General features: G+C 46.4%; 1 protein-coding gene across 2 annotated transcripts in view; it reads left to right on the plus strand.

The window, feature by feature from the left end:
- Positions 1–1,399: 1,399 nt before the first annotated feature.
- The window catches only part of TEF (TEF transcription factor, PAR bZIP family member), a 42,450-nt gene continuing 27,117 nt past the window's right edge, over positions 1,400–16,732 (plus strand). For both annotated transcript variants that reach the window (XM_038756259.1, XM_038756260.1), the window contains exon 1: positions 1,400–1,569. In XM_038756259.1, the coding sequence (XP_038612187.1) occupies positions 1,467–1,569 (103 nt within the window). In that variant the 5' untranslated portion in view covers positions 1,400–1,466. The remainder of the gene's footprint in view (positions 1,570–16,732) is intronic.

Below are 16,732 nucleotides of genomic sequence, written 5' to 3' on the forward strand. Positions count from 1 at the left end.
ATCTGCGCGTACCCACCCCAGCGCTTCGTACGGTGCCTGGCACGTAGTGAGCGCTTAACGAATACCACAATTATTATTACAATTATCGCGCGCCCAGCTGCCTGCACACATACTCCGGGGGCGCGTCTGTCTCCAAGCGGGTGGCCCCATGCGGGGTTGGGTGAGCCTGGCTCCGCTCCCGGCTCCGACCCGGGAGCCGGGAACTTCCTTTGCGGAGTTAGATAACAGGCCCCGTTCTCTGCCAGGGGATTGGCAGGAGCTATTTATTTATTCTCTATTTATTTATTTTACTTGTACGTATCTATTCTATTTATTTTATTTTGTTAATATGTTTGGTTTTGTTCTCTGTCTCCCCCTTTTAGACTGCGAGCCCACTGTTGGGTAGGAACTGTCTCTATATGTTGCCAACTTGGACTTCCCAAGCGCCTAGTACAGTGCTCTGCACACAGTAAGCGCTCAATAAATACGATTGATTGATATAGTATCAATCAATGTAGGCCACGGTGAGAAGAAGCACGGCCTCGTAGTTAGAGCCCTGGCTCTAATCCCAGCTCTGCCATTTATCTGCTTTATGGCTTGGGGAAGTCCCTTCTCTGTGCCTCGGTTCCCTCATCTGTAAAATGGGGATCGAGACCGCGAGCCCCTATGGGAGAGGGGCTGTGTCCAACCTCATCTTAGAGAAGCGGCTCAGTGGGAAGAGCCCGGGCTTTGGAGTCAGAGGTCATGGGTTCGAATCCCGGCTCCGCCAATTGTCAGCCGTGTGACTTTGGGCAAGTCACTTCACTTCTCTGGGCCTCAGTTACTTCATCCACTTCACTTCTCTGGGCCTCAGTTACCTCATCTGTAAAATGGGGATTAAGACTGTGAGCCTCACGTGGGACAACCTGATCCCCTTGTATCCCCCCCCCAGTGCTTAGAACAGTGCTTTGCACATAGTAAGCGCTCAATAAATACGAATGAATGAATGATCTGCGCGTACCCACCCCAGCGCTTCGTACGGTGCCTGGCATGTAGGGAGCGCTTAACGAATGCCACAATTATTATTACAATTATCGCGCGCCCAGCTGCCTGCACACATACTCCGGGGGCGCGTCTCCCTCCAAGCGGGTGGCCCCATGCGGGGTCGGGTGAGCCTGGCTCCGCTCCCGGCTCCGACCCGGGAGCCGGGAACTTCCTTTGCGGAGTTAGATAACAGGCCCCGTTCTCCGCCAGGGGATTGGCAGGAGCTGGCGCCACGTGCTGCTTTGCTGGCAGGCTGCCCGGGCCCGCCGGGCAGGGGGAAGGCCACATTCCCGGCTGGCTGGCTGCCCGGGCGCGGGGGTGGGAGAGAGGGGCTGGGCGGCCCCCACCGCCTATTGGCAGGCCAGTCCTCTCCATCTGCGTCCCCTCCGTCCCCTCCGCTTCCTCTCCTCCGGCTGCCCGCGGGGCCGGGGGCCTCTGTGGGGACGAGGCCTCGCGCCCGGGCCATGGCGAGCTGCGAGCAGACGGCTGTCGGCCCCGCCATGGACATGCCCGAGGTCCTGAAATCCCTGCTGGAGCACTCCCTGCCCTGGCCCGACAGGCGCCAAGGTAGGCGACGGGTCACCCCATCTCTGCCCCTGCCCCTGGCCGAGGCCCAGGAGATGGCTCATCCCTCAGGAGTCCACCTGGCTCGCCCTCGTCCGGGCCGTGCCAGGGAATAAATAAAAAAGGGAGGGAGGACGGACGGAACGGTTGGGAAGGATCGGAGGCCTTCGTCGGCTCCTGGAAAGATTTGGATTCCACCGCCCGCTGCTCCCCCGGGGCCAGACGTCTTTCCCTCTGGGCCGGCAACCGGGTGTCCTGCGTGGGATGGGGAAGGGTGATGCTTGGTTGGGAAAGCAGCGTGGACTGGAATTCCGAGCCCTCCTGGCGGGGAGGCAACCGGGCAACCCCGGGGCTGTGAGCTCCCGGGACCGCCTCCAGGGACAACCGAGGGGATCGCCCCAGGAATCGGGGGACCCTTTCGAGGGCCCCTAGATGCCGTAGCTCGGCCCCGGTGAAGCCCGCAAAAATCCAGAGCCGCTCCGAACGTGGAGCGGATCCCGAAGTTCCCGGATCTGCTTAGAGCGTGTGCGTCGGGAGCCTGGTACCGTCTAACGCATTGGGCAGGGACTGTCTCTAGATGTTGCCAACTTGGACTTCCCAAGCGCTTAGTACAGTGCTCTGCGCACAGTAAGCGCTCAACAAATACGATTGATGATGATGATGATGCTCTGAGCCGCCCGGGACTAACTGGGCCTCGAAGTCACAATCCCGCTCCCCTCTATGCTTTCTCATTTGTGACCCCCTGATGCACCTGGGGAGGGAGGTGACTCTTCTACCTCCCCTGGCGCTTAGAACAGTGCCTGGCGCATAGTAAGCGCTTAACGAATACCACAATTATCATTAAATAACGCCACGTCGTTCCACAACCACGTATGCGGGCACACACGGCTCGCTTAGGTGGCATCGGGGCAAAACCACGACAGCCACGCTGGGCCCCACCCTCCTCCTCCTCATCAATCGTATTTATTGAGCGCTTACTCTGTGCAGAGCACTGTACTAAGCGCTTCCCTCCTAATCCCGGCCAGGAAGGAGGGACTGGAAGAGGGGCCTGGAGTTTGCTCAGGGGTCCCGGCCCGCTCTCTCAGTCACCCTCTTCCGTTGGGCACCTCTCTCCCGGGAGGCCTCCTTGGATTTGTGTCGGTTCGGACGATCTCCTGTGTGTAGCGACCGTTGTTATGTAACAGGATCATGTGAGCAGGAACATATGTTCCCGGGACACCGCAGTGAAACACGGGGCCAAGGGTGTGGGTGAGCCCCAGGCGTGGGGAGAGGGGTAGGTTCTTTGCCAGCATCCATCACAACTCCCTCCCGAGCCCCGTCAATCAATCAATCAATCAATCAATCGTATTTATTGAACGCTTACTGTGTGCAGAGCACTGGACTAAGCGCTTGGGAAGTCCAAGTTGGCAACGTATAGAGACGGTCCCTACCCAACAGTGGGCTCACAGTCTAGAAGGGGGAGACAGAGAACAAAACCAAACATACTAACAAAATAAAATAAATAGATATGTACAAGTAAAATAAATAAATAAATGGAGTAATAAATATGTACAAACGTATATATATAGAGAGAGAGAGTTCCAGGCTAGAGATGGATTTCCCTGTGTTTTTTAAGACCTCTCAAAAGGTCTTAAGGTTGGGTGGGGGCTCATCGGTCCATCAAGGGAGCAATCATCATCATCATCATCAATCGTATTTATTGAGCGCTTACTGTGTGCAGAGCACTGTACTAAGCGCTTGGGAAATACAAATTGGCAACATATAGAGACAGTCCCTACCCAACAGTGGGCTCACAGTCTAAAAGGACTGCATAATAACGCTACGCAGAGCGCTGTCCCACGCTCCTGGGCGAGGGCAATGTAACACTAAGCAGACGCATTCCCTGCCCACAACGAACTTACAGTCTATTACTGTATTACTATTACTGTAAGCCCACTGTTGGGTAGGGACCGTCTCGCTATGTTGCCAACTTGGACTTCCCAAGCGCTTAGTCCAGTGCTCTGCACACGGTAAGCGCTCAATAAATACAATTGATTAATTGATTGATTACAGTCTAGAGAAGCAGCGAGGCCTAGGGAGTGGAAAGAGCACGGGCCAGAGAGTCGGAAGGACGTGGGTTCTAATCCCAGCTCCGCCAGTTGCCTGCTGTGTGTGACCTTGGGCAAGTCACTTCACCGCTCTGTGCCTCAGTTCCCTCATCTATAAAATGGGGATTAAGACTGTGAGCTCTCTGTGGGACAGGGGCTGCATCCAAACCACAGTACTTAGAACAATGCGTGGCACACAGTAAGCACTTAACAAATACCACAATTATTATCGTTATTAGAGGGCAAAGGGGAATTATCCCAACACCGCGGAGACCTTGGATTTCCCAGCCTTTACTTCCAGCCCTCCTGAAGTTCATTCGTTCATTCACTCAATCGTATTTATTGAGCGCTTACTGTGTGCAGAGCACGGTACTAAGCGCTTGGGAAGTACAAGTCGGCAACATATAGAGACGGTTCCTACCTAACCAACAACGGGCTCACAGTCTAGAAGGGGGAGACAACAAAACATGTAGACAGGTTGACAACAAGGGCCCTGGTTTTTTCTCTCTCCTGTCTCCACATAATAATAATAATAATAATAATAATAATAATAATAATAATAATGGCATTTATTAAGCGCTTACTATGTGCCAAGCACTGTTCTAAGCGCTGGGGAGGTTACAAGGTGATCAGGTTGTCCCTCGGGGGGTTCACAGTCTTAATCCCCATTTTACAGATGAGGTAACTGAGGCACAAAGAGTAATAATAATAATAATGATGGCATTTATTAAGCACTTACTATGTGCAAAGCACTGTTCTAAGCAATATAATATAGAGTAATAATAATAATAATGGCATTTATTAAGCGCTTACTATGTGCAAAGCACTGTTCTAAGCGCTGGGGAGGTTAAAAGGTGATCAGGTTGTCCCACATGGGGCTCACAGTCTTCATCCCCATTTTACAGATGAGGGAACTGAGGCACAGAGAAGTTAAGGGACTTGCCCAAAGTCCAGTCAAATCAGTGCTTGTATGCCAAGCACTGGGGTGGATACAAGTTAATCAGGTTGGACACAATACATACGTACAAACATATATACATATATACAGGTATATTTATTAAGCGCTTACTACGCGTCAAACACCGCTCCTCATTCTCCAGACAAAGGCCGGCCTAGGAACATACAGGGCATTGGGCCGTGCCAGCCCTGCACGGTGGCACCTTGCCCACTGAGCTCAACATAATAATAATAATAATAATAATAATGGTGGCATTTATTAAGCGCTTACTATGTGCAAAGCACCGTTCCAAGCGCTGGGGAGGTCACAAGGTGATCAGGTTGTCCCACGGGGGGCTCACAGTCTTAATAATAATAATGGCATTTATGAAGCGCTTACTATGTGCAAAGCACTGTTCTAAGCGCTGGGGAGGTTACAAGGTGATCAGGTTGTCCCCCGGGGGGCTCACAGTCTTCATCCCCATTTTACAGATGAGGTCACTGAGGCCCAGAGAAGTGAAGTGACCTGCCCAAAGTCACCCAGCTGACAATTGGCAGAGCTGGGATTTGAACCCATGACCTCTGACTCCCAAGCCCGGGCTCTTTCCACTGAGCCACGCTGCTTCTCTAATGTCTGCTGGCTGATCTGGGACAAGTCGCTTCACTTCTCTGGGCCTCAGTTACCTCGACTGTAAAATGGGGATTAAGACCGTGAGTCGCAGGCCCGTGCTCTGTCCGCTACATCGCTCTGTTTCCCCGTACGGCAATACAGAACTTGGTTCGATCTTCTGTACGAAGCCCAGCGCTTAGAACAGTGCTTTGCACATAGTAAGGGCTTAAAAAATGCCATCATTATTATTACGAAGCACATTTGTTTCATTCATTCTTCCTGGCGCTATTGTTCCCATTTTACAGTTGGGAAAGCTGACCCTGGACCTTCCCCCAGATTGGTGTCCTGCATTCATTCATTCATTCAATCGTATTTATTGAGCGCTTACTGTGTGCAGAGCACTGGACTAAACACTTGGGGAGTATAAGTTGGCAACATATAGAGATGGTCTCTGCCCAACAGCGGGCTCACAGTCTAGAAGGGGGAGACAGACAACAAAACAAAACATATTAACAAATAAAATAAATAGAATAGTAAATCAATCAATCGTATTTATTGAGCACTTACTGTGTGCAGAGCACTGTACTAAGCGCTTAATATGTACAAGAGTCCTGCAGTACAGAGGGGGTAGGTCAATCAATCAATCAATCGTATTTATGGAGCGCTTACTGTGTGCAGAGCACTGTACTAAGCGCTTGGGAAGTCCAAGTTGGCAACATATAGAGACAGTCCCTACCCAACAGTGGGCTTACAGTCTAAAAGGGGGAGATGGAGAACAAAATCAAACATACTAACAAAATAAAATAAATAGAACAGATATGTACAAGTAAAATAAATAAATAAATAGAGTAATAAATATGTACAAACATATATACATATATACAGGTAAAGAGGTCAAGGCCTTCCTCTGTTGTGAAGAAGACCTTTATGCTGCCCTAAGCAGGGGGATAGCAATGAAACGCAAGACACCGAACTGTCCCCATCTTACCTCCTTCCCTTCCCTACAGCACCTGTATATATGTATACATGTTTGTACATATTTATTACTCTATTTATTTATTTTACTTGTACATATCTATTCTATTTATTTTATTTTGTTAGTATGTTTGGTTTTGTTCTCTGTCTCCCCCTTTTAGACTGTGAGCCCACTGTTGGGTAGGGACTGTCTCTAGATGTTGCCAACTTGGACTTCCCAAGCGCTTAGTCCAGTGCTCTGCACACAGTAAGCGCTCAATAAATACGATTGATGATGATGATGTCCCAAAGCCTTATTTATTGATGCAAAACCGAGTTCACAACTGAACTTGTAGAACCAAGTGCCTCAATCACCTCTGCACGTAGTAAGTGCTCAACAAATGTGATTTTTATTAGTAGTATTAGTAATAATAGTATTTGCTAAGCACTTACTATAATAGTCATAATTATGGTATTTGTTAAGCGCTTACTATGGGCCGGGCACCGTTCTAAGCACTGGGGTAGATACAAGGTAATTCATTCGTTCAGTCGTATTTATTGAGCGCTTACTGTGTGCAGAGCACTGGACTAAACGCTTGGGAAGTCCAAGTTGGCAACATATAGAGACGGTCCCTCCCCAACAGCGGGCTCACAGTCTAGAAGGGGGAGACAGACAACAACACAAAATATATTAACAAATAAAATAAATAGAATAGTAAATATGTACCAGAGTCCTGCAGTACAGAGGGAAAGAGGTCAATGCCTTCCTCTGTTGTGAAGAAGACCTTTGACGCCGCCCTAAGCAGGGGGATAGCAATGAAATGCAAGAAACTGACCTGTCCCAAAGCCTTATTTATTGATGCAAAATCAATCAATCAATCATATTTATTGAGCGCTTATTGTATGGAGAGCACTGTACTAAGCGTTTGGGAAGTCCAAGTTGGCAACATATAGAGACGGTCCCTACCCAACAGTGGGCTCACAGTCTAAAAGCAGCGTGGCTCAGTGGAAAGAGCCCGGGCTTTGGAGTCAGAGGTCATGGGTTCAAATCCCAGCTCCGCCACTTGTCAGCTGGGTGACTTTGGGCGAGTCACTTAACTTCTCTGGGCCTCAGTTCCCTCATCTGTAAAATGGGGACTAAGACTGTGAGCCCCATGTGGGACAACCTGATAACCTTGTATCTTCCCCAGCGCTTAGAACAGTGCTTTGCACATAGTAAGCGCTTAATAAATACCATCATTATTATTATTATTATTAAGAAGACCTTTGACATTGCCCTAATCAGGGGAATAGCAATGAAATGCAAGAAACTGACCTGTCCCAAAGCCTTATTTACTGATCAATCAATCAATCAATCAATCAATCGTATTTATTGAGCACTTACTGTGTGCAGAGCACTGTACTAAGCGCTTGGGAAGTCCAAGTTGGCAACATATAGAGACGGTCCCTACCCAACAGTGGGCTCACAGTCTAAAAGGGGGAGACCGAGAACAAAACCAAAAACCGAGTTCACAACTGAACTTGTAGAACCAAGTGCCTCAATCACCTCTGCACATAGTAAGTGCTCAATAAATATGATTTTTATTAGTAGTATTAGTAATAGTATTTGCTAAGCATTTACTATAATAATCATAATTATGGTATTCATTAAGCGCTTACTATGGGCCGGGCACTGTTCTAAGCACTGGGGTAGATACAAGGTAATTGGGTTGGATACAGTCCCTGTTCCACGGGGGGCTCACAGTCTCAATCCCCATTTTACAGATGAGGGAACCGAGGCACAGAGAAGTGAAGTGACTTGCCCAAGGTCACGCAGCAGACAAATGGTGGAGCAGGGACTAGAACTCAAGACCTTCTGATTCTCAGGCCCATGCCATGCCAAGCACTGTTCTAAGCGCTGGGCAAAGTTCCTGTCCAGCATGAGGCTCACGCTTAGTACAGTGCTCTGCACACAGTAAGCGCTCAATAAATACGATTGATGATGAGTAGGATTGAATCCCAGATGAGGTAACTGAGGCACAGAGAAATGAAGTGACTTGCCCAAGATCACACAGCAGACACACGGAGAGCCGAGATTAGAACCCAGGTCCGCTGAATCCCAGGCCTGTGATCTTTCTACAACAGAAACCGCGTGAGCTAGAGCTGCTTCTCATGGTGTCAGTCAATCAATCAATCAATCAATCGTATTTATTGAGCGCTTACTGTGTGCAAAGCACTGTACTAAGCGCTTGGGAAGTCCAAGTTGGCAACATAGAGAGACGGTCCCTACCCAACAGTGGGCTCACAGTCTAGAAGGGGGAGACAGAGAACCAAACAAAACATACTAACAAAATAAAATAAACAGAATAGATATGTACTAATAAAATAAATACATAAATAGGATCGATTGACTCCACGGTGTCAGAAAGGATAATAATAATAATAATAATAATAATAATAATGGCATTTGTTAAGTACTTACTATGCGCAGAGCACTGTTCTAAGCGCTGGGGGTGGATACAAGGTGATCAAGTTGTCCCACGTGGGGCTCACAGTCTTAATCCCCATTTTACAGATGAGGGAACTGAGGCTCAGAGCAGTTCAGTGGCTTGCCCAAGGTCACACAGCAGACATGTGGCGGAGCCGGGATTCGAACCCATGGCCTCTGACTCCAAAGCCCGGGCTCTTTCCACTGAGCCATGCTGCATTCGCTCCGTCCAGATGACTGATTTCTCAGTCTCTAGTTTCACCCCTCCTCTGTTAAAATTCTGTTTTCCAGACTCTAGTTCGTATCGGATAATAATAGCAATAATGATTCTTTATTATTATCTTATGGTCACACAAGCAGGCTCGTGGCTTAACGGGGATTATTATTAATTATATAATTATTACATTAATATTAATATAATAATATTAATACTATTTATAGCATTATAACATTTATTTTTAATTTTATTTATATTTAGTTATATATTATATTATATATTATATATTATATTTATTATATATTACATTTAATTATATTTATTTTATTTACATTTAATTTAAATTTAATATTTATAATATTTATAATATTAGTATTGGTTACATTAATGTTGATATATTAATATTAAGTCCAGATTAATGATAATGATGATGATGATAATAATAATAATAATGATAATAATAATAATAATAATGAGGGAGATGATGTTATTCATTAAGCACTTACTACGTGCCAGGCACTGTTCTAAGCACTGTATACAAGCACTTACTTCACCCACAACTTATTACATTATTCACATTATTGTTAAAAAGGATCAAATTTTACCTTCATTTCATCTGCTTAGGAAACTAGCCTGTCTTTATCCTCAGTACAGCTATAATCAGCGTCCCTAGAAGGTTGCTTAAAATGGATTCACGGCCACAGGGCAAAACTGGATTTTCCCCACAGACTCGGTTTCGCTAAAATGTCCGTGTCCTTATTTATTTATTTTCCTTGTACATATCTATTCTATTTATTTTATTTTGTTAATCTGTTTGGTTTTGTTCTCTGTCTCCCCCTTCTAGACTGTGAGCCCGCTGTTGGGTAGGGACTGTCTCTATATGTCTATATGTTGCCAACTTGGACTTCCCAAGCGCTTAGTCCAGTGCTCTGCACACAGTAAGCGCTCAATCACTACGATTGAGCGCTTAGTACAGTGCTCTGCACATAGTAAGCGCTCAATAAATACAATTGATGATGATGATTGATTGATTCTGAACTTTCAAGGCCTAATTCTTTCAGCCAGACTCACCGGGACTTTCAAGGCCTGGCTCTTCCCTCCTCCTAGATTCATTCATTCATTCAATCGTATTTTTTTTGAGCGCTTACTGTGTGCAGAGCACTGTACTAAGCGCTTGGGAAGTACAAGTTGGCAACATCTAGAGACGGTCCCTGGGGGAAGCTTCATTTTAGAGGCTCAGGGTTCAGGGACACCCCCCCCCCTCCCCTGCCTTGAATGCCAAGGAACCAGTAATTCTACATATCAATCAATCAATCGTATTTATTGAGCGCTTACCGTGGGCAGAGCACTGTACTAAGCGCTTGGGAAGTACAAGTTGGCAACACATAGAGACGGTCCCTACCCAACAGTGGGCTCACATGTGCTGGAGAGAGAGGAGAGTACAGTGCTAAGCACTTAGTACAGTGCTCTGCACATAGTAAGCGCTCAATAAATACGATTGATGATGAGACGTACCCTGGAACAGCGGCAAGTCCGTTTCCTGGAAAGCAAACTGTGCTCAGAACAGAGTTCCAGGAAAAACAGAGTGGCCTGGTGGATAGAGTCCAGTCCTGGGTTCTAATCCTGACCCCGCCACTGGTCTGCTTGGTGACCTTAGGCAAGTCACTTCACTTCTCTGTGTCTCAGTTCCCTCATCTGTAAAATGGAGATGAAGACTGTGGGCCCTATGTGGGACAGGGACCGTGTTCAACCCGTTATTCATTCATTCATTCATCATCATCATCATCAATCGTATTTATTGAGCGCTTACTGTGTGCAGAGCACTGTACTAAGCGCTTGGGAAGTACAAATTGGCAACATCTAGAGACAGTCCCTACCCAACAGTGGGCTCACAGTCTAAAAGGGGGAGACAAAACCAAACATACTAACAAAATAAAATGAATAGATATGTACAAGTAAAATCAATCAATAAATAGAGTAATAAATCTGTACAAACATTCATTTAAGTGCCTTAAAGCGTGGCTCAGTGGAAAGAGCCCGGGCTTTGGAGTCAGAGGTCATGGGTTCAAATCCCGGCTCTGCCAATTGTCAGCTGTGTGACTTTGGGCAAGTCGCTTCACTTCTCTGGGCCTCAGTTCCCTCATCTGGAAAATGGGGATGAAGACTGTGAGCCCCACGTGGGACAACTTGATCACCTTGTATCTCTCCGGCGCTTAGAACAGTGCTGTGCACATAGTAAGCGCTTAACAAATACCATTATTATCAGCGCTTAGAACAGTGCTTTGCACATAGTAAGCGCTTAATAAATGCCATCATCATCATTCATTCAATCGTATTTATTGAGCGCCTACTGTGGGCAGAGCACTGGACTAAGCCCTTGGGAAGTCCAAGTTGGCAACATATCGAGAGGGTCCCTACCCAACAACGGGCTCACGGTCTAGAAGAGGAGGGAACTGAGGCCCAGAGAAGTGAAGTGACCTGTCCAAAGTCACACAGCTGACAATTGGCAGAGCAGGGATTTGAACCCATGACCTCTGACTCCAAAACCCGGGCTCTTTCCACTGAGCCAAGCTGCTTCTGTTACCCTCCCAAGCATTTAGTACAGTGTTTTCCAGACAGAAGGTGGGCGATAAATATGACGGACTGATTCTAGCTCTCCCCCTGAGTTATCTTAGCAGTAAGCGCTCAATAAATACGATTGACGATGATCTTGTATCTACCCCAGTGCTTAGGACAGCACCTGACACACGGTAAGCCCTTATCAAATACGAGAAGCGGCATGCCTCAGTGGAAAGAGCCCTGGCTTTGGAGTCAGAAGTCACGGGTTCGAATCCTGGCTCCACCACGGGTCTGCTGTGTGGCCTTGGGCAAGTCACTTCACTTCTCGGACCCTCAGTGACCTCATCTGTAAAATGGGGATGATGACTGTGAGCCCCACGCGGGACAACCTGATCGCCTTGTATCCCCCCCCAGCACTTAGAACAGTGCTTTGCACATAGTAAGCGCTTAACAAACGCCATCATCATTATTATTATTATTAAATACCATTAAAAAAAAAAGACCCCCCAACCTGGGAATCAGAGGACCAGGGTTCTCATCCATAATAATAATAATAATAATAATAATAATAATAATAATAATAATAGCATTTATGAAGCGCTTACTATGTGCAGAGCACTGTTCTAAGCGCTGGGGAGGTTACAAGGTGATCAGGTTGTCCCATGGGGGGGGGTGGGGGGCTCACGGTCTTCATCCCCATTTTACAGATGAGGTCACTGAGGCCCAGAGAAGTGACTTGTCCAAAGTCACCCAGCTGACAAGTGGCGGAGCCGGGATTTGAACCCATGACCTCTGACTCCAAAGCCCATGCTCTTTCCACCTTTTCACCTGTATATATGTTTGTACATATTTATTACTATTTATTTATTTATGTATTTTACTTGTACATATCTATTCTATTTATTTTATTTTGTTAGTATGTTTGGTTTTGTTCTCTGTCTCCCCCCTTTTAGACTAGCAGCGTGGCTTAGTGGTAAGAGCACGGGCTTGGGAGTTAGAGGACGTGGGTTCTAATCCCACCTCTGCCACTTGTCTGCTATGTGAGAAGCAGCGTGGCTCAGTGGAAAGAGCACGAGCTTTGGAGTCAGAGGTCATGGGTTCAAATCCCGGCTCCGCCAATTGTCAGCTGGGTGACTTTGGGCAATTCACTTAACTTCTCTGTGCCTCAGTTACCTCATCTGTAAAATGGGGATTAAGATTGTGTGAGCCCCCCCCCCATGGGACAACCTTATCACCTTGTAACCTCCCCAGCACTTAGAACAGTGCTTTGCACATAGTAAGCGCTTAATAGATGCCATAATTATTATTATTATTATGTGACCCTGGGTAAGCCACTTCACTTCTCTGTGCCTCAGTTACCTAATCTGTAAAATGGGGATCAAGACTGTAAGCCCCACGTGGGACAACCTGATCACCTTGTGTCTACCCCAGCGCTTAGGACAGTGCTTGGCACATAGTAAGTGCTTAACAAATACCATCATCATCATCATCATCATTATTATTATTATTAATAATAATCCCAGTTCAGCCACGAGCTTGCTTGTGTGGCCACAAGAAAGTCACTTCTTTTTCAGCGCTTAGAACAGTGCTTTGCACATAGCAAGTGCTTAACAAATGCCATTATTATTACTATTATTATTATTTGTCAAGCACTTACTATAATTATAAAAATAATAATGATGGCTTTTATTAAGCGCTTACTATGTGCAAAGCACTGTTCTAAGCGCTGGGGAGGTTACAATGTGATCAGGTTGCCCCACGTGGGGCTCACAGTATAAATCCCCATTTTACAGATGAAGTAACTGAAGCACAGAGCAGTGAAGTGACTTGCCCAAAGTCACACAGCTAAGTGGCAGAGGCAGAATTAGAACCCATGACCTCTGACTCCAAAGCCCGGGCTCTTTCCACTGAGCCACGCTGCTTCTCTACTTCTACGGCTTCTACTGCTTCTCCTGCTTCTCTAGTATTTGTTAAGTGCTTACTATGTGTCCAACACTGTTCTAAGCGCAGGGGTAGACATAAATTAATTAGGTTGGACACAGTCATTCATTCCTTCAATCGTATTTATTGAGCGCTTCCTGTGTGCAGATCACCGTACTAAGCGCTTGGGAAGTCCAAGTTGGCAACATCTAGAGACGGTCCCTACCCAGCAGCGGGCTCACAGTCTAGAAGGGGGAGACAGACAATCAATCAATCAATCAATCGTATTTATTGAGCGCTTACTGTGTGCAGAGCACTGTACTAAGCGCTTGGGAAGTCCAAGTTGGCAACATATAGAGACGGTCCCTACCCAACAGTGGGCTCACAGTCTAGAAGGGGGAGACAGAGAAACAAAACATATTAACAAAATAAAATAAATAGAATAAATATGTACAAGTAAAATAGAGTAATAAATCCGTACAAACATATATACAGGTGCTGTGGGGAGGGGAAGGAGAAGGGGAGAGGAAGGAGCCCACTGTTGGGTAGGGACCATCTCTATATGTTGCCAACTTGGACTTCCCAAGCGCTTAGTACAGTGCTCTGCACACAGTAAGCGCTCAATAAATATGATTAAATTGAAAAAAGGAGGGGGCTCAGTGTGGGAAGGCCTCCTGGAGGAGATGAGCTCTCAGTATCATCATCATCATCATCAATCATATTTACTGAGCGCTTACTATGTGCAGAGCACTGTACTAAGCGCTTGGGAAGTCCAAGTTGGCAACATCTAGAGACAGTCCCTACCCAACAGTGGGCTCACAGTCTAAAAGGGGGAGACAGAGAACAAAACCAAACATATATACAGGTGCTGTGGGGAAGGGAAGGAGGTAAGATGGGGGGGATGGAGAGGGGGACGAGGGGGAGAGGAAGGAAGGGGCTCAGTCTGGGAAGGCCTCCTGGAGGAGGTGAGCTCTCAGCAGGGCCTTGAAGGGAGGAAGAGAGCTAGCTTGGCTAGCTTGTCGCTTGTTCTGCATAAGGCTCACTAAATAATAATAATAATATAATAATAATGGCATTTGTTAAGTGCTTACTATGTGCAGAGCACTGTTCTAAGCGCTGGGGGGATACAAGGTGATCAAGTTGTCCCACGTGGGGTTTACAGTCTTAATCCCCATTTTACAGATGAGGTAATTGAGGCTCAGAGAAGTTAAGTGACTTGCCCAAGGTCACACAGCAGACATGTGGTGGAGCCGGCATTTGAACTCATGACCTCTGACTCCAAAGCCCGGGTTCTTTCCACTGAGCCACGCTGCTTTAATAGGAGGGAGAACAGGCAAACTGAGGCACAGAGAAATGAATCAATCAATCATTTATTAAGCGCTTACTGTGTGGAGAGCACTGTACTAAGCGCTTGGGAAGTACAAGTTGGCAACATCTAGAGACGGTCCCTACCCAACAGTGGGCTCACAGTCTAGAAGGGGGAGACAGAGAACAAAACCAAACATATGAACAAAATAAAATAAATAGAATATGTACAAATAAAATAAATAGAGTAATAAATCTGTACAAACATATATACATATATACAGGTGCTGTGGGGAGGGGAAGGAGCTAGGGCGGAGGGGGAGAAGGGGAAAAAGGGGGGGCACAGAGATGAAGTGACTTGCCTAAGGTCACACAGCAGGCAAGTGGCAGAGCCGGGACTAGAACCCTTAGAGAAGCAGCGTGGCTCAGTGGAAAGAGCCCGGGCTTTGGAGTCAGAGGTCACGGGTTCGAATTCCGACTCCGCCACATGTCTGCTGTGTGATCTTGGGCAAGTCACTTAATTTCTCTGGGCCTCAGTTACCTCATCTGGAAAATGGGGATTAAGACTGTGAGCCCCACGTGGGACAACCTGATCACCCTGTATCCTCCCCAGCGCTTAGAACAGTGCTTTGCACATAGTAAGCGCTTAACAAATGCAAAAAAAAACCATAAAAAAAAAACCCTGGTCCTCTGCCTCCCAAACCGGGGCTCTTTCCACTAGGCCAGGCTGCTTCTGTGCTCGATAAGGAGTAAGTGCTTAACAAATACCATAAAACAAACACACACATACACACCTCCCCACCCCACCACACCCTGAAGGAATTTGGGAGGAGCAAGCAGCAGAGGTGGGTAGAAATAACCCCGGGACAACTCGTCCTTGGCTACCTTTCTGACATAATACTCTTCCAGCAGATAATCTTGCTCAAAAAGGGTTTTCTTTATAATAATAATAATAATAATAATAATAATAATGGCATTTGTTAAGTGCTTCCTATGTGCTCCCCCTTTTAGACTGTGAGCCCACTGTTGGGTAGGGACCGTCTCTATATGTTGCCAACTTGTACTTCCCAAGCGCTTAGTCCAGTGCTCTGCACCCAGTAAGCGCTCAATAAATACGATTGATGATGATGATGATGCTTACTGTTCTAAGCGCTGGGGAGGTTACAAGGTGATCAGGTTGTCCCACGGGGGGCTCACAGTCTTCATCCCCATTTGACAGATGAGGGAACTGAGGCCCAGAGAAGTGACTTGCCCAAAGTCACTTTGGCTTTATGCACATCTAAGGCGATCTGGGTAGGGACCATCTCTATATGTTGCCGACTTGTACTTCTCAAGCGCTTAGTACAGTGCTCTGCAGACAGTAAGCACTAAATACGATTGAACTGAATGAATGAATGAATTGTATGTATTTATTACTCTACTTATTTTACTTGTACGTATTTATTCTATTTATTTTATTTTGTTAATATGTTTGGTTTTGTTCTCTGTCTCCCCCTTCTAGACTGTGAGCCCACTGCTGGGTAGGGACCGTCTCTATATGTTGCCAACTTGTACTTCCCAAGCGCTTAGTCCAGTGTTCTGCACACAGTAAGCGCTCAATAAATACGATTGAATGAATTGAATGAATGAATGAATTGTACGTATTTATTACTCTATTTTACTTGTACTTATTTATTCTATTTATTTTATTTTGTTAATATGTTTGGTTTTGTTCTCTGTCTCCCCCTTCTAGACTGTGAGCCCGCTGTTGGGTAGGGACCGTCTCTAGATGTTGCCGACTTGTACTTCCCAAGCGCTTAGTCCAGTGCTCTGCACACAGTAAGCGCTCAATAAATACAATTGAATGAATGAATGAATAAATCTATAACCCACATTCCTATTAATATACAAACTACATCCAATTTGCATCTACTGGCTCTCTCCATCTGCCTTTTCCCCGTGGTTTGGGAAAGTAAAACAGGAATTGTTAATTCCATTAGCCTGTGCTTGGGGTGATGCCTTGGGGAGGAAGCGGTTGTTAGTCGACAATTAATTCATAATCACTGGCCGGATCTAATAGCCTGCTCCATAATCATAAAACGAGTCCAAGCGTGTTTTTTTCCTAAGGGTGC

The sequence above is a fragment of the Tachyglossus aculeatus genome, chromosome 14, assembly GCF_015852505.1.
Source record: "Tachyglossus aculeatus isolate mTacAcu1 chromosome 14, mTacAcu1.pri, whole genome shotgun sequence".
Lineage (NCBI taxonomy): Eukaryota > Metazoa > Chordata > Mammalia > Monotremata > Tachyglossidae > Tachyglossus > Tachyglossus aculeatus.